General features: G+C 39.0%; 1 protein-coding gene across 5 annotated transcripts in view; it reads left to right on the top strand.

Moving 5' to 3' along the window:
* The window catches only part of gria3b (glutamate receptor, ionotropic, AMPA 3b), a 108203-nt gene extending 86773 nt beyond the window's left edge, over nucleotides 1–21430 (top strand). The window contains exons 11-16 of one of the 5 annotated variants that reach the window (XR_003039575.2): nucleotides 1719–2092; nucleotides 2844–3042; nucleotides 11818–12065; nucleotides 12802–12916; nucleotides 15848–15962; nucleotides 17383–17512. Coding sequence is in view for 4 of the 5 variants with exons in the window: in XM_017426639.3 (XP_017282128.1) it covers nucleotides 1719–2092; nucleotides 2844–3042; nucleotides 11818–12065; nucleotides 15848–15962; nucleotides 17383–17628 (1182 nt within the window). In the remaining variant the exon portion in view is untranslated. Of the gene's footprint in view, nucleotides 1–1718; nucleotides 2093–2843; nucleotides 3043–11817; nucleotides 12066–12801; nucleotides 16008–17382; nucleotides 17631–19672 lie in introns of those variants that run through there. The other 4 variants (XM_017426639.3, XM_017426640.3, XM_017426641.3 and 1 more) reach the window with 4 other exon arrangements.
* The last annotated feature ends 2107 nt before the right edge of the window (nucleotides 21431–23537 follow it).

The following is a 23537-nucleotide window of genomic DNA, read 5'->3' as shown; positions in this document are numbered from 1 at the left end:
TCCTCCTCAACCTTTTCGGCCCAGTCGCCTTTCTCTGAGGCCTTAATAGTTGGGCAGGAGCCAAATACAAAATGCATGAGGCTCAGGCTTCCTCACTTGTTCAATATCCTGACTATCAGCCTGAGAGATTGCTCGGTTTGATGCGCTATCGCCACCAAATTATCTGTCAAATGGGAAAAGTCCCCTCCCTGTATGAAAGGAGTAAAAAAAAAAAAAAAAATGAAATAAAATAACATCCCAATCACATCACTGTCAAGTCTTTCCAAGAATGTGATTTTACAGCAGGTCGACCAGCACTAATAGTTTTGTACATTTTGACCTTTTGACCAGTAAATTAATTTGATTTTATTTGTCTTTTTAAAGGTTAGGCCCGAGGCTGCTCTTTATTGTTTTGTTTCGCTCACCATTGATTGAGTGCTGCGCGAGGATTAAACGGTTATAGCCCTTCGCAGTGTTGTTGTGTTGACAGGGAAAAGAAAACAGTCGTGTTTATCGGCTCTATTTGTGTCGCTCTTGCTCTGACCTCGCAAAAAAAAAAAAAAAACATACACATACACATTTGCTGCCTTTGTGCTTCTTCAGTTCAGCGTTTTCTCAGTTTCGACATGAAGAGACAACACGGCGCGACTCAACAATACAGGGCATTGTCTTTTGCCTAGTTGCTCCTTTGAAGAGGAGCATTATTTAATTAATCGCATGCACGCAGTCTGCGGCAACATTGTCTAACGTGATTAATTATTTTCTTCTGCTTTTACAGAGAAAACCCATTGTGATTTCTAAAACGGCAGCACCACCTCCGTGGATGTGTTTTGATAGGAAAATGTGATTGAAGTAGCAGAGCAAAGGAGGGAGATAAAGAGAAACAGCTTGGAAAAAAAGAGAAAAAAAAAACAATGCCAGAATAAGCTGTGTTTTTGGACACGTACTGACTGGCGTGTGATAAAGTGTACACAGACGGGGCTTACAGATTTTTACGTACAGCAGCGTCTTTACATCCTGCAAATTAGAACCAACACTTTTAATTAAACAAATGCGCAGAAAATATGCTTTTGTTCTGAATTTTTTTATGATGTTCTCTTCCTCTCTCTGTGACATTTTGTCAAACATGATTCATAATCTTGATGGATAGTTTTTAGGGCTGCACAATATTGCAAAAGCATAATTGTGATGCGATATTTGAATATTAGGACGATGATTTGAGGTGTCATAAATGCACATTTTTGTCCTGCCTCCTTTTCTGTTCTTTCATTATGATGTTCCAACACTGAGTTTTAGCAATTTGGCCACTATCATCTAAACTAGGGGAGGTTTAATATTTATGCCGGTCCACAAAGTATTTTGTGATACTGATATTGCACATATTTTTATTCTACAATAGCAATAAATTTTCAACAAATTGTGCAACCCTAAAAGTTTCCAATTTTCTTCCTTGAAGATGTTCCAGGGATCTTTGAGCTTTTTCTCTTTTTCACCTCTAAATGCTGCAACCTTTCAGTGTGAAATTTACTTCAATGTCCTAGGGCCTATTACCTAAAGTTTTAGCAACTGCATGACTCATCTTTTTTCAGCTTTCCTTCAAACGTTGCAGTTTGTGGCAGTTTTGTTTTTTTTTTTGTAAATGTGAAATGAAAGCAGCTGCAGTCATTCACACATGCAATGGCCCATTTTCTGAATGCAGGTCATGACTAACGTTTGCTGTGCATGTCCCCTGTTTCCAGAGAGCAGATATAGCCGTTGCACCTCTCACCATTACACTGGTTCGAGAGGAGGTGATAGACTTTTCCAAACCTTTTATGAGCTTGGGCATCTCCATTATGATAAAGAAGCCGCAAAAGTCCAAGCCTGGTGTTTTCTCCTTCCTGGATCCGCTGGCCTATGAAATCTGGATGTGTATAGTGTTTGCCTATATTGGGGTGAGCGTGGTCCTGTTCCTGGTCAGTCGGTTCAGTCCTTATGAGTGGAACCTGGAGGAACAGGATGAGACCAAAGACCCCCAGACTCCACCTGATCCTCCCAATGACTTTGGCATCTTCAACTCTCTCTGGTTCTCGTTGGGCGCCTTCATGCAGCAGGGCTGTGACATCTCTCCCAGGTAGGTTGACTCAAGTACATTCCATTATATAGAGAGGCAGAATAGAATAAAAACGTAATTTACATTGCAATGGATGCAAACTATAAATACATGGCACCTAGTATATATTTACTTCAGTCCAAGGAAGTCCTTATATAGATATTGCACATAATGATATTGCAATATTGATAAAGTTTTGAAATATTGTTTCATTCCAAAAAAGTTTTAATCTTTCTCTCAAGGTTTTTCCTCTTGTCTATCTCTAAATGCAGCAACATTCCAGTGTGAAATTGTGATTTATTTTACTATTCTCAAACCTATTATATAAAATCCCTGCAATGATCTTTTGTTCTGTGCTTATATTTTTATAAACTCAAAAAAATCATCTGGATTTTTGTGTTTGCTTTTATCATTTTTATCCATTTTACTTTGTGCAGCAATTTAACGCTACATATACTGTAACTAAATTTGCTTGGTTTTGCATTGAAGTTCTGATCAACAGCAACAAACCTTTACATAAATAAAGTTCAGCTTTGGTACAATGTTTCAGTCAATTAAAAACATGTAATCAGCTTGTTCTACTTTCCTTGGAACTGTGCTGTTTTCGATTACCAGTTCTCGCTTGTTTTAACGTTTTACCGGGAACTTCTCATGACTAATTCAGCCACATATACATTAGGCACAACTGCTAGATCTAAGCAGCTTGATTTGTGCCACATGTTGCTCTAATTACACTTCATCTTTCCTTGTCATCATCCTTGTCCTCTCTCAGGTCCCTGTCAGGTCGGATCGTTGGTGGCGTGTGGTGGTTCTTCACCCTCATCATCATCTCCTCCTACACTGCCAACCTGGCTGCCTTCTTGACAGTGGAAAGAATGGTCTCACCTATAGAAAGTGCTGAAGATCTGGCCAAGCAGACAGAGATAGCCTACGGCACTCTGGACTCAGGCTCGACGAAAGAGTTTTTTAGGGTAAGCTGTGTTTGCAGAAACCAAGAAATTGCTCCCTTTCTTTCGGATGAAACTACTCCACCTAATGTCCTTGATAAGCTCCTTCTTGCAGCTTTTCCGTTTTTTTTATTTTCAGCCCAGGACTCTTGACCTGTACAAAATTGCTCCAAATAAGGCATGTTGACAGGGAAGCAGTTCTTGAACTCTGAAGACATGAATGTCAAATTTATGCAGCTGCACTGCAGTGCGCTACCTTGAGGCAATGGGGCTGTCAGCAGAAAGCGTGATAACAACACGGAAGACTCAGAGGTGATAAAAACAGGAGGCTAATCAAAGCCCCCACATAAGACTCAAACTCAGACGGGTCAGTTCGGGAGCTATAATTAGCGAGGCAGTTGTAGATGGCAAATTGGACCTGATGAAGAAGAGCCCCGTAGGTCAAGCAGAGCAGTCTGAGAGACATTTCAGAAGGAAGAAGCAATATGTCCACTGACTTCAGGGACTAGCCGAGCAATTAAGTTATAAATGAACTACAATCTGAGGCGAAAGGATTTTAGTCGCAGCGAGGAAAGCACACACTCACAATGCAGGAGTTGAAAAGAGCGGCAATCAACCTTCCACTGTGGGATCTATACATGTTTTAGCTTGTGGCGTGGCCACGAAAGCCGTCCAAAGCTGAAAACGAATTAACAAAACAGCGGTCTCCCTGTGATGACGAAAAAGCAATATGACAGTCTTTTATCTTCCGCTCACTCATTACTCATCAGCGGGAGAAAAACAATTCATATGTTTCACAGCTGCAGCCTGTTGGCAGAGAGACTCTTCATTTGAGTTACCCCTGGGTAGAATTGCTCACAACCACAAAATGCAAAATCAGATCCATCTTTTTTTTCACATAAAGCATAACAAGATTGCATCGACGGAGCTCAATATTTAAAACTTTTGTTCAAAGTCTGTGAACTCTTGGTAGCTGGATGTAAAAGACCTAATCGTTCCTTTTATCAGACATGCTGCACAGGTGTAAAGACAGTAGAGTATACAGTATGATTTGTTTGTCAGAGCCAATGAATAACAATAGCAGATAAGGTTTTCTACCTGACTGTGGAGCCTCTAAAGGTCTGCCATGTAGTAAAACAATCTAAGAACTGGTATTCTGTATAATGAGTGTCCTAGTTACATCCCTAAATCCTCAAATAGGAAGTGACATGTGTGAACTGCTATTCCAGGGGACTTTTAATTAAAGCTGTAGAGGGCTGACAAGGAAGAAACCTCACTGATTAATAGGAGTTCAAGTTCTAGTTCAGATCTGTTTTTCAGAGAATACATTCAGGCTTAATTAGACCCATACGGCATCAGCCAGCTGGAAACGTTTAAATCAAATCCAGTGTTTCAAAACCAGACATATGTCATCATGTCTGACACTGTTGGCCTTTTAATTTTTGATGCTTTCACCTGGTTTACTTTCTAAAGCTCCCTGACAACTAGAACAAAATCTGTGATGATATTTCTTCCCTGCTTTCACGTACAAAAAACAAGACATAGAGACTTTAATGTTGCTTGTAGTGTTGAGTTCATTTTTGACTTAGGTGTTTGTGGTTGAATTACCCTGGCATCTCCTGTGGTTTAAGTAAACCCTTCAAAGCTTTTTTGTTCTCAGCTCCTGGGAGATTGACTGTTTGGAGGTGTAGTTTATTACCTGTTACAACTATGCGTCTTCATTTGGGAATGTGGTAAATCAGTGGAGGAATTTCGAAGCCTGGGCTGTTACAGTAGATCCTCCAGAAAGCCCGTACTCTGATGCTCAGCATCAACTAGGACAGCTGGCCTGGGAGCTTGCTGACGTGCCACAGCGGAGGCCTGCATCACTCAAGGCGCTTGGCAGTGCCTTCCTCCCGCCTCTTGGCTCCTCTACCCCAAACTACCCTGCTTGTTTGGAAACTTTCCTCTCCTCAGTCCTCAGCCTGTCTTGTTGTTTTACCTTGAGACAGCTCGTGATAGCTTCGAGCGTGGTGTTGCTCCTCTCCAGCACTGCAGCTGGTGTGAGTCGTTCTGCTGTGGTTCTTTTCATGGCTTTTGAGGCTTGTCGTGAATCTCACCATGCAGTCAGCTGCATTTGTGTTTGTGATGATGAGGAAAACATGATGAGCAGCACTGATTGAGGATTCGTTCCATCCAAAGAGTTGGCTCCGTTACATTTTGAAAGGGAAAAGGCTGGACTGGAATAATGGCTCAGATGATGAAATGCGCTGATGTGGTTGTTTAATTACGTGTAAAGACTTGGGGTGGGACCATCAAAGACAGCCACACCGCTGCCCCTTTGTTCACCTCATTTACCAGCGTAACAATGAAAGAATGATAATTGCACTGAGAAATGAGACTGTGTCGTGCTTTTCTGCTCCTCCAAAGATTATACATTACCCAAAGCTCCGGCGGCTACCATCATGCATCTTACTGATCTGCAGGTGTGGTGGAGATGGAGGGGACACAACAGCTTGGGTGCAGTCACCAATACATTCTGCTAAGCATGAAAATCAATTTCACGTCTCAGCCATTGTGGCACACACTATTGCTTCAGGATGGTCCAACACAATGTTTAATAAGTAGCTCTTTGTGCAAAGCAGACCTGCATTAGTGCAGGGCTGCATAAAGAAGAGCTGGCAAGGAGATTTATACGAGAAATCCTTAGGTTGCCCTGCAATCATAGGCAGAGCATTGTAACAGAACTCCCAGAGCACTTGTCACTTTGTGTTTCAGTACAGCGCTAAGTGAAGGGGAGGCTCCTATAAAGATTAGAGGCTGTTTGCATAAAAAAGAAAGCTGACAAACGGTCGTACTGCGAGATAGGCGTAACCTCTGAGGAAAACCGCTGTCCTCCTAGGGCCTCGCCAAACTTAAGATGAGCAGCAGCAAGCTGCCAAAGAGGAGCTATTGGAGTCCAGCAACAAGCATCAAAGACGAGTAATTGGTATTCAGGATGTAGCATGTGGCACTTCAATGACAAAATACACCCCCAGAGCCTCAACTTTCATCTCTGCATACTCGAGATACAGGTAGTCCTGGCGTACAGGATATTGGAGGGAAGTGGCGATGTCTACGAAGAAAATGGAAGGGAGGTTAGGTTGAATGAAATGTAGCAGAGGGGTGTGTGGAGATGGCCTTTAAATGCACAGGCAGTAGAGCATATGTGGGAGAGGCTGTAATGAAAGCAGTCCTGCAGTGGCCAAAGGGAGAATAAAAAACAGGCTGCAGTTCGAAGGGCAGCGGGCAGAGGTCTGGAATAGCTGCGTAACTCAAAATCAATACAGATTAAGTGGTTATTTAGAATGGAGAGGTCAATTTCTTTGACTTTGGACTTTAATCACTTGTCTCCTCTAGGACGTTTTAATGACACGGTTGGAGATTGTTAAAGAAAAACAATCCTGAACTGCTAAATTTAACAATGATCTCTTAAAAATACATAGTTGCCCCCACCATCCACCCTGTCTTTCAGTTTTTATCAGCAGCACAGAAAACATAAAGGGCCTTTTTTCTACGAGATAAGCATTTTCTCTCTAGACTTCAATTGCGAATCTGCAGAAAACCTCTCTAAGGTGTGCGAGAACAATATGATCAATGGTTTTCTCTTAGAGAATACAAGGTATTTTCATGCAGCTAAACTTTTATAAAATGCACAAAAACTTCACAGTGCTTTCTACTGAAAAGAAACAGTTGCAGTCCTTTAATGTGTGTTTCTGTGAAAAAGTTCCAAACAGTTAATATCTTACCTGTTGAAGATAGCTCTTCAAGAGACACAGAGTATATTTCTGACAAGACTGATGATCTAAACACTAGTCCAAGTGAAGCATCTTAAAACAGTTTCATAGGGGTTCATACTAATGCTATTTTACAAACCTTTATGCCTCAGTGAGATTTGCATTACACAGCTATTCCAGACAAAACATTTTAGTATTCCTGTCGGCAATGCCCTATGCTGCATCAGAGGGGTTACAGCCAGCTGCAGCTGCTACTTGCCATAAAATATACGTAAATACAATTTTAATGTTTGAGAATTAGTGTTTGCATGAACTGCTACGACACTTAATTTGTTTTCAGACTATGGTCTTGGTCCTGTTAGCTGTCAGCTTATCAGTCTGGTCAGAAATAAACCATTTTTCTGAACTAATATAATTCAAAGAGCTATCTACAACAGACAATATATTAACTGTTATTACTATGAATTGATAATTAATGATAATCTTTCAACAATGCTTTACACCAAAAGATCTGAATTATTGCTTTAAAGTTTTGTAAAACTATATTTGTAATTTCTGTCTGTTCAAAGCACATTCCCATTAAATCACTTATAGACTCTTCTGTCTGATGGTGATCTTCAGCACAAAACAGACTCTTGTGTTTGTGTGTAGGAAGCCTGGAAGCCAAAAAACATAAATAATCAATATATAAGGATATTCAACTTTTTTAAAAAGACTACTGATAATATCTGAGCACATACATTCAGCAAAGTGATGGGCTTTTTTTCAAACAGAAAGCAGCTTTAATGTATAATCTGTTGGACAAAAAAAGAAACAACAACAGGTAAATTGCATGAAATATGCATCGCGTCAACAAGTGCAACAATTATAAGTAAAAACTCTCAAGTATGGCTTCATATTTAGTTTATTTTCATTAATGTCAGATCCATCCCTCTGGAGTTAGCGGATGCTAAAACAGAGCTCAAAGGACCACCGGTTTCACTCTGTGTCTGCTTTGCTTGAGGCAAGTCATGTCTTTTTTTATTCCTCGTCTCGAGTCAGAAGCTTGAAAACCATTGCATTACAAGGCAGCAGGAAATGTCATTGTTTCAGGCAGATTTGCAGGTTGAACACCTACACTGATGATGTAATTGTGTCACTGAGGTGGGAGGCCTGCCTATTTAGGTACTCCATTATAAAGACTGCAACATTATGAATGCCTTAGAATGATTTTAAAGACATGCAGATGAGTTTTATGTACATGTAAGTTACATATTATAGAACCTTGTCATATTTTTACTTGGAAATCAAGCCACTCCAGGCTAATTGTCTCATTGTGAATAGAGCAGTTGTTCCTAAGCGGGTCATTATATGACATGTAGCAGGGTCACATGTATAAAGCTGAATTTATGGCAGTATTTAATTGCTCAGTAAATTGTCTGTTCATTGCTCACAGACGTGTGCAGTCCCTAATTGAATTTTAAACGGCCACTGAATAACACGAATGATAACATTTTAAAGGAGATGAGAGAAGACTTACAGTGATATGTGTTAGTATTAGTGCTGTGTATGTAGTTGGGGAGATGTTTGTGTCTCTGTGAGTGTGCGTGTTTGTGTGCCAGCAGTCAACAATCAAATATCTCTCCTTCCCTGCTGAGCTCCTCCTTGAATCTCGTTCTGTGTGTGTGTGTGCTGGAAGCATTTTTAACCGTGATTTTAGCTACTGCGAAAAAGCCTATTTAGGTTCTGGTCGCACTCGGTCCCCGCTCTGATATTGATAAATTGACTTCATAAAGCAGTGAGGCAGCACACGCCGTCGTCACTAATCGATGCTCAGATCTATTCTTTTTCTACATTTGAGGAGGCGTCTGGAGCTCCCCCTCTGCTGAGAAGATGAGCCTTGCGTCTTTGGGGAAATGTCCTCCAAACGGCTGTTATTTTTATGATGTCTGACACTAAAATACAATTGGTGACAAAAATCAGGATTTCTATTGCCGACTGTTCCCTCCACATGCTGTGTTTGCGTTAAAACAAAATGGGTACAGATTTTTTTTGTTGTTATTATTATTATTTGTGTGATGTAGCTGTTTCATCTTAACCTTACTCGTGCCCGGATGAGCTGTGACAGATGCCTGCGAACAAATTGTATATGATTACTCAAAGCCGGGAAAGCACTTTCATTAGGTCAAGGTTAATGCTTTTGTTTGTTAATGGAAATGCATTAGAGATAGATGTGGTGATGTTAAAGGGAGTTTTACTCATTCAAGGCAGAGATCCCTTGATAACAATCAGCATGTTTGAACACAAACAGGAACAGAGCTCAGTGTGTGTTAATATAATAGTGATTTTTATCTTCAACTTCAAATAAAAAGCCTCACTTCTTTTCCTGTTCATTCGAGCATTCTTAAGGAAAATTCAGTTTCCTAACCTTATTCCCTATCCACCTATGCAAAATTGGATGAAATAGTATACGATAATACACTGGGACTTGGTAATCCACTTTAAGAAGTCGATATGTTATCAGATGTTGCTGTTTTTTTATGTAAACAGATGCAACGTCAATATGCCCATATATGGAGTGTAAAAGTTGTTACCAAGCTCACAACAAACTTTGTATTATTTATGCTTGTTAGGACACAAAGTCAGTAATTCCAGACACAGTACACTGGAGTATCCAAAAATAGACATTTTAGTGTTTTTTTAAGTAATAAAATGTTTTTACTTGAGAATATTTCTATTATTTATTCATCTTTTAGGCATGTTAATGATAATTGACTACGTTAATATGCATAATTATACACTGATACACACCAAGGTAGACTTTACACTGGTTTATATGTCAGTAGAAATAAAGAAAATACCCATTTTTAAAAAAGTTTTTGGCAAGTACAGCTCATACCATGAGTAAGCACTAAAAAAACAACTAAATTTGTAGGAGCTTGAAAGTCCTGCTCCTTTGGTTTTAATCACAATAACGATTAGGACCCCCTTCTCTTTGACATGAGCATGCAACATGTAGAGGTAGAATTAAAAAGTACTGGAATTTGGCATTCATGGAGTGTCTTATAAAACTAAACAAATAAACAAACAAAAAAAAAAAACAGCATGAGTAAAACATCAAGATGCAAAAATGTACTATACTATTGCACTCTTTTGTCCTGCAAATTAATCTATTTAATTGCTTTGTTGTTTTTCCACAAACATTAATAGATCTAACAGAAAAAACTAACAGGCACAGTTTTTATTAGAACCAAAACCTGAGATTCATAAAAAAAAAGTTTCTAGGTTAGGAGCAATGCTCATCATAATTTTAATTATTATTAAACAAAAATTCAATTTTCATTACATTTTAATCTTTATTTATTAACAGCTATAAGTAAATGATGGTAAATAAATAACAATGGACCCTTTCACATTATGCTATTTTTTTTAAACTGCAGTTTTCTCTTGCATTTGCATCTCTTCGACACAAACAAATTAAACTAATGATAAAATTATATATATATGTATATATATATGCGTGTGTGTTTTAATATATCAATTTTTAATAACTTTGTGATAGATATGTTTGAACTCAAAACTGATGTTGTTGGCCGTCTGTTTGGCTCCTTCACCATCACTTTGTCATTTTGACAAAGCCATCAAAATCAAAAAATGGAATGAACCATCTCCGCCTCCTTCTGTTGTTCCAGCTTTAAGTTGCTACTTTAATTCTCACAATAATGGTGTTATAAAGGCATCAAATAATTAAATTACAACTAAATCTATTTTTAAAATTAAGTTTGGTGAGGTTAACTCTTGGGGAAAAAAACTTATCTGACTCATATTTTTTTCATTTTAATCAGGAAAATGTCCCATTCATTTACATGAACTTAGACTTTTACTGCAACTGTAGGGGGCGCTCGTGCTGTTTCAGCTTCAACTTCTGCCTTATGTTCCTGTGTCTAGTCATCAATATATGCTGATGAGCAAAGAATGTTCTTTCTCTGTATTTTGACATTTCAGTAACGGATACTTCATTTTATCTTTTGGAAATGTGTGAATGGCGTTTTTACAGTAGACAAAGGCAAACAGAAATCTGGAGGAGTGTAGACAGGGCCTACAGCAGAACTAATAACCTCTGGCTCTGGGAGGCAAAAAATGGAACCACCTCTGATGTCTTCTGTGTTTCAACAACTATATTTATATTCTGCGCACAAACCTTCTGAGTGACAGATCTTTTAATGCCTTTTTTTCTGGCCTTTGCTGAAAGAACATATATTTTCTTGTGGTTCATTCAGTCTTCGGGACACATAGTCACTCAGGAAGCACGGCTCATCGCTTCTTGGACCAAGATCATGTCTATGCCAAAATAAATCCACCGGCACTGGATAATTTAATTGATGCTTATTACAGATAGCGTCCAACTTCTCTGGATTTTATGGTCCTGCTAAACCTGACCCCAGGCGAATGGAGAGGCGCTTGTCGTTGTCACTTTGTCACGAGCTGCTTTGTTGTTCACTTCTTCCTCCGCGCAGCTCCTCCGAGTCACAGCTGAGATGTTTCATTAGCCGCGTTCCTGAAATGAATGACTGTAATAAGCTCAATAAGCTCTACGAGTTGAATTGGAAGTATAAACCAGAGCACATTTCTGTGACACAGAAATCATGAAAGTTTGTTTTTAATAAAAGATTATTACCTGGAGTTTTACTGTTTGTATACCTGTTCCACAAACATCGGATTTTCTCCCAAAACTTAATTTGCATGACATTTCAATTTGATGTGGGTGATTTGTGATCCTCATTCACATACAGTGAATATTAATATGCCACATTTTTTGTATGTTATGGCAGAGCACAGATGGATTTTGTAAATTCTTGTGCCTCATGATCATGGCAATGTCCATTACCCGTGTTTCCTGGAAGTATTTAAAGATATCACACAGACACTTTCCCAGATGTCTATAAATACTTCACAATGCTGTTTTAAAATTACATGATCCTGAAGCACAAAAACCCTACGAAGTCCATCACACAGGTATGACTTTTGGATTTCTGAAGCCCTTCTCCTTTTCTCCTCTGCGCAGAGATCCAAAATAGCAGTGTATGAGAAGATGTGGTCATACATGAAATCTGCCGAGCCCTCGGTGTTTGTAAAGACCACGCCAGACGGTGTTGCCCGAGTGCGAAAGTCGAAGGGCAAGTTTGCCTTTCTCCTCGAATCCACCATGAACGAGTACATCGAGCAGCGGAAGCCGTGCGACACCATGAAAGTGGGAGGGAACCTCGACTCTAAAGGCTACGGTGTGGCGACGCCCAAAGGCTCAGCATTAAGGTGGGTGGAATAATATAACAATATCCTCCATGTTGTTATAGTATTCCACCTACCCTGATGTCCCCCTGTTGTCATTCTCTTCTCTTCTTCTTGTTTTTTATGGACACAGAGGTAACGGTAGTAATGCCTTTAAGTGTACTTGGATGCAAAGGTCATTTGAAGCTAATCAATGTAAATGTTTTCTAACAGAGAGATCAAACCCAGAGAATAAGGTTAAAGCTAACAGCCATTTCATATTTATGTCTTTCTTACTGCTGCTTTTCTCTCTCCTTCGATCTCTCCTTCTGTCCCGTGTGCTGTCCTACCTGACTGTTGTGTTGTCATTTTTAATTTAACAGTTCGATGGTTTTTCAATTTAGCCTTTAAAAGCTGCGCTGTCACTTGTGACGAATGTTAATTGCATGATGTTTGTTGTTGTTACTTTTCTTCTCAATGACAAGTGTCCCCATCCCGCACACTTCAGTTCTAAACTACGTAACCCTTCATGCCACCTTTTTCCAAGATTTAACACTGTCTCTGCCTTATATGAGCCTTTCTTACCTCTCTATATCCCTTAAATTCTTAAACAATTTGTCCTTTTCTAGACCATTCTGATTAACAGATCGTAGTCTGTGCATAAGCCTCTGCTTCGACAGTGGTAGTCTCACTACCATTGCCTCTTATTATGATGATTACTTGCAGTAGATTTCTCACGCACCTGTGCATTTTCTTACAAGTTATGTTTTATCGTTTCAAGAAATGCTGTTAACCTGGCAGTTTTAAAACTGAATGAGCAAGGCCTCTTGGACAAATTGAAAAACAAATGGTGGTACGACAAGGGAGAGTGCGGCAGCGGGGGAGGTGACTCCAAGGTCAGCCTCGATGTCACCACAATCGGGTACCATAGTGCAGAGTAATCGGCAAGGCTGTTACACAAACCCAACCCCGACCAGATTCAACTGCTGCCGCACCACGGCAGAGCACCAGGTTTACTGACAGCCTGAACAGATGGTTCAGCAGCGCAGATCAAACGAAGGAGCTTTTGTTTAGCCAGCAGAAAAATATCATTAGGAGAAAAATAGTTCTGTGTAATCGTCAATGATGCTTTGGTTTCTGAAGGGGAATTTGGCTGTATGTGTTTGTTAACCCTCACACTCATGTACGGAGTTCATATGGGTTGTTTCTTTAAAACAAAACATAAAAAGCACATGCAACTAAAGAAGGCAATTTCCCAGTAATATTGTTTTGAAAGGTTCAAAATATCCCATCTTTATCAACACAAGTAAGGTTTGCTAATCCTGTAAAATATGGCTCTGCAGTTGTTCCCTGCACTGTTTCTTCACATCCACAACTCAGGTTAAGAGCCGTTGGGCTTAAAAACCAATTCTCCTTAATGGCAAAAAACATCAAAATGGCTGCTCAGCCGAGGCCAACCGGAAAGCACCGGGGACAGCAGGTTCTTTAAGTAACTAAGCATCACAGACAGTTGTGAGACTTCTAATTGAATGCAGTTTTTTCTTCTTTTTTTTTTTTTCTCTCTTTTAACGAGTGACCTGATAAACAGCCCATGCTGTGATTCCACTACATGGATTTCCTTTCTCGACTCATTAATAACCCAGCTGTGACCCTTTTGACCATCAGATGTCTCCATCTTCTCTGTGATGGATGAATATTTCAGAATGGCAGCTAATGGTGCTTGGCTCTCTCAGCTATAAGAACTGATGGCACTTTCATTATGAGCTGTTTCTATTTTCACAGAGTAAGGCAGGGACATTACACTGTGCAGGTCAGTTTAATGATAAATGATGCTTTCAGGTGCACAAATGGCTACATTATTGACAGCCTAGAAGCTTCTGTTGTCATTAAACCCTTAATGACACACCACAACCTTTCAGACCTTTAATACAACTCAAATTTTTATTTTGTGTACTCATTTCTCTTGGAAAAAAATGGATACCTCTGATGAAAACATAACAAATACTTCCCCTTTTTGTTTTGTAATGGTGTCAGAAGATTTTAGGGTAACCTGCCTCCATATCAAAGGACAGAAAAGTATACAAATAGTTTATTTTATTACATATTTTATTTTTCATGTGTACATATTATACTATGAATATTATATGAACATTTTCTCAATTTGGCACATATGTTTGATTAAACTGCAATAAAATGTGTCAAAATGACCAGAATCCTGCAAATCAGATACATAATTGTCCTTCAGGTTTTCTTTTTCTTTTTTTATTTCTCCATTTTTTATATTTACTTTTTACAAGGAACAGCCCTAATAGTCTTTTCTTCCGTGTATTTTCTTTTCTACCCTAACAAGCAGCAGAAATTCCATTTCAAAATTGATTTATCCAAAAAAGCTGCACGAAGCTGTTACTTAGAGCAATCAAAAAGCATTTGCACGTCAGATGTCCTATTATGCACAAATATGTGCTTCCTGTCTGTTTTTTCTGGTTTGACTCGGCTCCCCAGAAATGAGTGGTAAGGTGTAACAAAGCTGCCTCGAGCGCTGTTCTCCAAACAGCAAATCACTTGGCCAAGCACCTCTTACAAGTCCACGTTCAAACAGACACTAGGAGATGCGCGCAGTTTTTATTTTATTTTTTTTCTACGCAGCAGCAGCAGCACACACATCGACTCGCACACATTAAAAACACAGCGTTCTCCCTCGCCCTCAGGCGCAACACGGTGCAGCCTAGATTGACTTTCAGATACAGAGCATGTTGCTGGGTAATTGCATTGTTAATCAATGTCTCTCCAAGTCAAGACAGTGGTTGGGTCTTCACAGTCCGCTTCTCGAGATTGGCTATGAGGGATATACAGTGGTTTAATCTTCTCTCAGTGCATTGTGAGTCGCATGGATCCCCCTGCGGGGCATTGTTTCCAAGGAGCAGTCGGGTCACTCATTTATCAACATACTATTTTTGTTTGCTTCCAATTTGCTTTTCACTTCCACTGAGCAATTGAGCTAAACTACAAATGAGCCTCAGCTATGATTTGACTCTGCGGTGGTTTCTTTAACCAGTCTTGATTTTAATTCTTTTTTTTTCCTTTGTTTGTGTGTTTTATTCCTGAAATAATCTGGTGCAACAGAATAATATTCCTCCTAATGTTGACATGCCATATTAAATGGCATGATTTATTCTCTAGATACAGCAAATGGGCCATTTTTACAGCTAAAGGCAAACCACAAGATAAATATTCCAATGGTTTGTAGCTCTATACACTTTGGCTGGATCTCATTTGTCAGTTTTTTAACTGTCCTAATAGGCAAATAAGACATTTTCAGTGATGTATTTGAAAATAAAACTTGCAGGAGTTAATGAAGCATTTACTTTTTGGGCTCGGTTTATTGAGTCTGAAACTGTGAGCTTTTGTTTTTGTGTCCCCAGCGTCAAACTGCAGGATTAAATTAAAGAAAAGGTTTAAAGTTTAATATTCACATTTTTCTGTTGTGTAAGACAAAGCTCCTAACAGCACGAGTTGATGCTGAAAGCCTCTGTTACCTGCTACTAAATCAGCGTAAATCGGTCTTTTTGACGGTGAAAGACTGGCAGATCGTACTTTCAGTACCTGCTTGTCGCCCTGTTAACAGCATCTGCCGATTACTCAAAGCGATATGGGTAGGTCCTGGCTTTAGACTAAGGGTTATTTAGGTAGTAGGTAGAATGCTTGCTCTTTGTGATGTTGACACAGCCAGGTGTCCTGCTTTATCGCTTTGTAAAGAATGTAGTTTAAAAGTTGAATAACATAAAATAACATAATATAATGTTATTTATGTTATTTCCCACGTGAAGAACTCCTGTAAACCTTGCAGTATTGAAACTCAGTGAACAAGGCATCTTAGACAAGCTGAAAAACAAATGGTGGTACGATAAGGGTGAATGTGGAACCAAGGACTCTGGAAGTAAGGTCAGTCGCTGCAGGTCTTTTGTACTGATTCCAAATTGCATTTTGACGTACTGTTCATATGCAAGAACAAATTTTTCTGACATCTTTAGTATGCTTTTTGTTTCTTTGCTACACACATTTGTTTTTGGTTTTTTTAGTAATGTTTTAGAGTTTCTGCCACAAGCTGTAACACAGTCTCTATGTGGCTAAGGGCACTGCATCCCCATATTCACTTTTTTCTTTTTTATAATAGAAATGAAACACTTCTTTTAAGCAGTATGAAATGCAGACATTTCTTTTTTGTGGAAACTGTAATGATAACTCTGTGGGGAAACTATAAAAGTGCCTATCAGATTTACTGATATCACAGCAGTTAATATTTAATAATAAATGCTATTTTTTGTTTTCTTTTGTTTTTTGTAATTTTTTGCTCATTTTCATTCTTGACATTCATGAAACTTTGACCATTATGCTGCTGTTTCTATTTACCAAACTGTTAATGAAAATTTGATTTATTTGTGTTCTTACTAGTTTGCATCGAGATGCGTCTATTAGATTCTTTGGCGTCCTGCAGTGTGATGAACAGGCAAACCCTCTTATTGTGATGAGTTACACAAATTCAACTTCTCCGAGCAGCGAGAGCACCGCAGGGTGTCTTCTGTGGCTGCTCAGAGTGGAGGAGGTTTAGAGGCTTTGTTTGCACATTACAAGAAGTTGAGGAATGTAATAAACCCACTATTTAACCCTCTGAGATCCAGACCAAAGCTCAGATTACTAGCTAGTGCCGTCAGATAGCTCCGTGCTCATAGGGTTAAACTGCAAATAGTAAAACTCTAATGAACAAATTTTTAATGAATACTTTTGGTAGGTAAGCAGCAGCAAAATGGTCATATATAAAATGTTTTTTTTATCTCTTTAATTGAGCAATCATTCATCTACTATAAACTTGACTGTACTGTATGACAGTGTTGCTATGAGAGTTATACGTACATGTCGCTAAGATAATTGAAAAGACAGGGATTTTTAAGAGCTATCGACCTATGCGATACTGACCGGCTTCCTTATGTGATTAAGAGCAGAAGCCATTTTATTTTTATTTCTATTATAACAACAAAAAAAAATCTCTACATTCACCAGTAAATAGAGCAAAATGGATTGGATCCATACTCCTTAGAGAAGAGTTATTTGAATATGGCAATTCTAAAGTTCCTCATGAATAAATGAACAATTACAGTCTTAGGCATTGATTAAGTGTCTATTTTTGTTGCTTTTAGCTGTTAATACTTATCAGTGTTCTGTTAATAGCTTTAGCAGTATAATAACTTGCAAATGAGCAGTTCCATCTAAGGCAAGATTTTAAGTGTAGTTTAAGGGCTGCGTTTTATTCTTCTGTCCTTTTTCCACTACAAGCCTCTTAACTCTGGTATTCACTTTCCCCCAGGACAAGACAAGTGCTCTCAGCCTAAGCAATGTGGCGGGTGTCTTCTATATTCTGGTTGGAGGGCTGGGGCTGGCCATGATGGTGGCTCTGATAGAGTTCTGTTACAAATCACGACAAGAAACCAAACGGCTGAAATTGGCCAAGAATGCCCAGAATTTTAAGCCGGCTCCCCCGACCAACACCCAGAACTTTGCCACATACAGAGAAGGCTACAACGTTTACGGAACCGAAAGTGTTAAGATCTAGAGGTACGTTGTCCACAGGATCCCTGTGCACCGTAAGCAATAAATCATTTACATTCCTCTCATATCAGTAAGAGTAAAGCTGTTGCGGGAGAAATTGTCATGGATGAAACAGAAAATCACATTTTATTAAAGTGAAAACAAAAATGTTACAGTTATGCCTAATAATCAGTAGTTTTATAAATGAGACTAAGACCCCATTCCCACTACTCCATTTTAAAAACAAACCTTTTCTCCTGCGTTAGCGCCTCCCATCCACAAAGAAGCTGTGTTTTTATTGAGAATGACAGATATTTTTAAAAAAAATAATAAAAATAAACACTTTCCAAATTGCAGATCAAACAGAAAACTCAGATATGGAGCTTTTCAGAAAGTATGATGTAACATCCTGTTTTAAGCATGCTCACATAATAAACACTGCTTTGAGATGACACCACTGGAGCTTTGCGCTCGGCCTAAACTCCACGTTGGAGGACAAGTTCCAGTGAATAAACACATAGGCTAGTTCGACTGCAAAGAGCGATTGGTGTTCATTTAACCATAATGATCAACTTTTGTGCAGTTTCGGACTACTTGAATAGGGCTGATTGAGATAAGAAATTATGCTTCAGAATCCCTGCAGTTGTGACTAAGGGGGAACAAATTGGCGAAGGCACCAGTGGCTGACAAATCTTGGTCGGGCAAAATTAGTAACAACAAGCCTCGATGCTCACATGCGTTTTATTGCACTGAATAAGTGTGAACGCAACAGCAACCTGTTGGGACAAACAAAAGAGCTGAGCTGAACCAGTGTAACTTTATGAGTGCAGAGATTCAACACACATGAGAGAAAGAAATACTTATATAAAATTAATTTATCATGTTCATTTTAATGAGAGTTAGTTTAAGCAACCAGTGGATGATTTAGGACTTTTGCCCGTTTCATGTTTTTGTTTTTAAATGACAATTATGTCCACTTGATTAGGGTGGAACTTGGGGGGAATTATAGTTTACTGACACTGAAATAATCCTCTGACTGAACAGAGGCTTTAGAAATGCACACATTAGCTGATGCTAATTCTGCTAGCCAAGGATGATTGTTTCTTTATTTCCATGGTCCATTACGGCTACCTCGTGGTCCTTGCAGACAGAAGTGTGCTATTACCAGGTGCCAGTTAAAAAAAGGGGAAAAGATGTTTCTTAAAATGACAGCTGAATTATTTTTTTAGAATTTTTACTTTATCTGTGACTCTGAATATTCAAAAACCTCTGCCCATCTCCAGCAATTTGCTTGTTCTGTTTCCTGGAAACTGGCTATTGGCATTGGCAAAAAAGTTGTATTAACCAAAGCTTAGGAGCTGGGAATTATAAAAACAAGTAAAGCAGAAAGAAACATTGTAAAATGCTTTGTAGGCCTGAAGGAATCTGCAGCACTAATTCACTCCAGGTTCAAGCAACCCGTTACAGTCAATTAACCTAATGCTAAAATAAATGCTCGTCATTTTGTGCAGCTATATGAACCTGCCAGATACCACATCTCAAAAGAAAGAACGCAGAGGACTTTTATAGATTATTTGATCATGTTTCTACATAAAAAAAAAATACAACTAAGACTTCTAGCCAAAACAAACTGGAACATATAGAGACTGGGCTGAATGTGCAGCAGAGGCACAGCCCTGCTCTGATCAAAGTACAGAAATAAATGTCACTATTGATTCTGCTTAGATTGATTGCATGTGTGTTCTTGTTAAAAGCAATGCATGACATGTTAAATATTTTCAAATACCACAAGAACAGACTTTCGTATTACTTTCAGTGAAGGAATTCGCAGACACAGAATGTTCTTCCGCAGAACAAACATTCGAATTATACACACAAGACACATCTGTAGTGTTTTTAAAGCGTAAGACAACCCTCACAGTCACATATTTTTTCACTCTCGAGAGAATTTTTTTTTTTATTCCCTGTCACATATCTTACTGCAGCAGCTGTGCAGATGTTTGAAGTTTTCGCTTGTAGTAACTGCAACTCTCCTCGCCTCTGTCTCTGTCTCTGTGTGTCGGGCGCAGGTTTTTACGAAACATTTCCATCGTTCCTTACAACTGTGATTGAACACCTACGAACGGCACGGGATCACGGGGCTTTGAGCGTCAAGCGACAGCCTCGTGGACGGACACGGCACGATGATCTGCATTGACGACACGACTTTACTGGTCACGGGAAGAGCCGAGGAGGTTCCCACCTCTCAGTGCCTTATGGAACTCTGAGTCTAAACAATGCAACTCCTTCACGATGATATTGCTTTTTTGCTTGAAACTCATACAAAAACAGAAGAATGGTGCAGTGTTTAAGAATATCTATATATCTATGGATATGGATATAGATATATAGATATATTAATGAGCGAACTAAAGCCATTTGCAACTTTAAGCACATTTTGAAGTGCCAGAAAAATGATGAATCATACTTGATAAGTGTCTAATTGGTTTCCTGTAATCAATATGATCAGAATACTCTTCATCCTTCTGCCGCCAGATTTTCACTGGTTCTATGTGTTGAAATTATTTTATTAGACCTACTCAGCGCACTGTAAGACACTGGTTATTAGATAATAGCTTTTCTACTGCTGTGAATCCCTTCTAATGACCATGTACTTGATATAAAAGACAAATTGATCTCACTGGAGAGAAACGCCATTCAGTCCAAAACAAAGATGCGTGTTGTTTGTACTCTGAACTCTGGTGCTGCTGCCACAGTCTTCTGGAAGTTTGAAGAAACTCGTGAAGAGGAGACGATGATCCGTTCAGGTTCTCGGTCTCCAGAACCGGGCCGTTATTCGTACTTCCAATACTGCCAAGAGTGTGTTTTGTAAGACAAGGAGTATGTAAAGCCTGGCTGAAGAAAACCTGCTTGTGGTTCGCAGTTTGTAAAATAATCAGGGAAGGTTTAACGCTTCAAAGAGTCTTTCCCTTAAAGTCATTCAAGTCTTCTTTACATCAAAATAAACCAAACTAATGGAGAATTCAATTGTAGATTAGCTGTTTTCCAATTAAAGGATAACAGTAAAGGACTTTTGGCTGTAGTTTTTAATTCTTTTTCATTTTCATTGTCATTTTCTGTCACACTGCACATTTTAAAAATGAGCCGTTTTTTAAAAAGTTGTAGTGTTTGGCAAGTTCACTTAGTAACCAATAAAGAAAAATATATCAATAAGACAAAATGTAGATTTTTACAAGGTTATACTGGGATGATCCCAGAAGCTTAGCACATTTCCATATTGCTGTAATCTTTTTTTTTTCTTTCTTTCATAAAGACTGTGATTCCATAGGATTTAGGCAGATGTTTATCTCATCACCTGAAACTATGGGTATATAGTTTTATATTTTAAAAAGATAACGTGAAGAAATACAAATAGAAAAATAAAAAGAGTGCTGTACATTTAGATGAATGAGAATTATTTATATTACACAATGACAGATTGCGTTTTCCCGTCTCCAATTTTTGATTCTTTTCCTCATTTTTCAAAGAAGTTGCATGTAAAAATCAGTGATGCTTGAAGAGCTTTAAACCTTAGTTTTAAAGCTAGACATCCAGATCGGGTCATTCTTTTGTAAACTTTTTTTTTATTATTATTATTACTATTATTCTTTCCAGTAAGTCTCACCATCTGCAGAAACAAACAAACAAAAAAAAATAATAATAAAATCGCCAAGCATAGTAGTGGATACAAAACAGCAGAAGATGCATGCATAATTTGCTGAACCCCTTTGAGGGGGAGCTGTACAGAGAATTTTAATACATTTTGTAAATAAAATGTACAGAAAGGGTCTTGAGTCTGTCTTGTTTTTGCTTTTTGTCTCTGTTGAATAAAATATCATGTAGGACTGTGAGACACGTCAGATTACATTTAAAGGGACAGTTTGAACTTGTTGAGGTGGGGTTTTGTGAAGAGGTTATCAGCAGTCAGTGTCTTATCTGCAGCAGAGTCCTTTTAGTCTGGGGAAATAAAAGTTTTGACTGGATTGTCGGCTGACATTGCTGTCAGTTTTGCATAACACAGTTATTTACATAGCATTTCAGGGTTGGCTGCATTGGACACTTAGGACTTCCTGTACATCCTGGGGTGACGTTTGTCAGTAATATCATAATATTTCATGACTGTATAATGCAAAACTGTGACGATAAAGTTTATAAAATATCATTTGCATAAACTGAGTGTCGAGATTTAAGCTGTTTTAAGATGGCAGCAATCTACTTTTGTCTTTGCCCCCCTCTGACTAAAGCTGGAAACACCGCTTTTCATGCTTTCTGCATTTTTTATGTAAATTTATCTTACCTGGCTACTAAGTTCTGCCAGGCCCTTCAGCAGACCAGCATGAGTAGCCCAGATTTTTGTGGCCCTTCTGAAATCAACATTTGGATAATTTATCCCCCAGGAATCAAGAGAACACAAAACAGTGTCAAATGACTTCAATGTTTCTTTTTGTTGTCTTTTGAATAGACGGTTGACATACAGCAGCATTATTGCCACCCATGGCTGTAGTAGAAACAATAGACCCCTGAATGGAACGCTGAACTATGAACACAAGTGTGCACACTCAAATAGTTTGCCTACATGGATGTGGAAATCATGAGCAACTGTGTTTCTGGTCTAACTATTAGTGTGACTATCCAATCCAAACACCTTTCTCCTCACATTTAGAGGACTTTAGCCACTGTTTACCGTAGGCTAAATATTGAATTTAAATGTGTTTAATGTCCAAAACTCAAGCATGGTGCTGATAGAGTATCAGTAGTCTGAACAAACCCCATACAGACAGGTAGACAAAGAGACAAGGTTTTCTTGTGGTTGTCCAATAGTGAGCTGTTAGTCAGTAGAGATGTGTTTGTGTGTGTGCTGGATCAATAGTGAGTTGCATCCGCTTTAATCCTGCTATCTTGCCTTGTATCTAATGATTGAGGGCTACATTGACAGCTTCATCTGACACATGCTCGTTCTTCCCTGCTCTTCCCTCATAAGAGGCTATTGTGTCATGATCAATAATGTATGGAAGCCCCCAACTGTTTACAAAGCACACTGTAAGCACATACTGTGTCATTTATTACTCCATGGCATGCTTTCGTTGGGAAGTACGTAAGCAGCTAATTTTTATTCCCAATTTTGCACATAAACTCAAAACCAGTTCAATGCTTCAGAGATTTCCCAGACTGTTAGTGGTTTCAGGGTCTGCATTGTTGGTCAAATAAAACCCTCCTTCCAGAGATCCAGTCTGCCACAGCTCGCATAACAAATCCAACAAACATGGCAAAAAAACAATGTTCATTTTTGGATGCAGACACCGTAATTCAGGATTTATTCACTGCACCATTCCTGTGGAACCAACTTGGGCTGCTACAATCCAAACAAGCCATTTCTGACAAAGCATGAAAGGATATTGCTTTTTTGTTTTTCCTTTGCTTCACTGCTTCTCCTTTTATGGCTGTTTTGTTTTGTTTTTTTCCCCTTGTTATGCCTGGACTGCTACCAAGCAGGAATAGGACAATGCTGGGGAGTGGAGAGCGAGAATGGCCCAGCACTACAACGCGCGATGCTCATGAGGCTCCAGAATCAGTTTACTCGTCTACCGAGGAGGATGACACTGCTGTGGTGATTGTCCTGGAAGAATAGAAGAAAAACAAAGGGGGAGGAAACAAGGTTTGAGGATGAGGTCTCTCATTCAGAAAGCAAAGGAAACGCTAATCTAATCACAGGAGCAGGAGAGCACATTTCCTCTCACCAGAGGGCAACTAATCATGCCCCCACTCCGCTGCCGCACACTCCGAACTGAGATACTAGGAGCAGGCTCCTGGTGCTTGCTGCCTCTTTGGGCCTGTGGCTGTAAAAGTTAATCTGATCAAACATGGGTTCGGTCACTGTTGAGAGGAGAGCCATAT

Source organism: Kryptolebias marmoratus, linkage group LG9 (assembly GCF_001649575.2).
Source record: "Kryptolebias marmoratus isolate JLee-2015 linkage group LG9, ASM164957v2, whole genome shotgun sequence".
NCBI lineage: Eukaryota > Metazoa > Chordata > Actinopteri > Cyprinodontiformes > Rivulidae > Kryptolebias > Kryptolebias marmoratus.
Note: the sequence above shows the minus strand (reverse complement) of the source record. Positions and strands in the feature narration are given on the sequence as shown.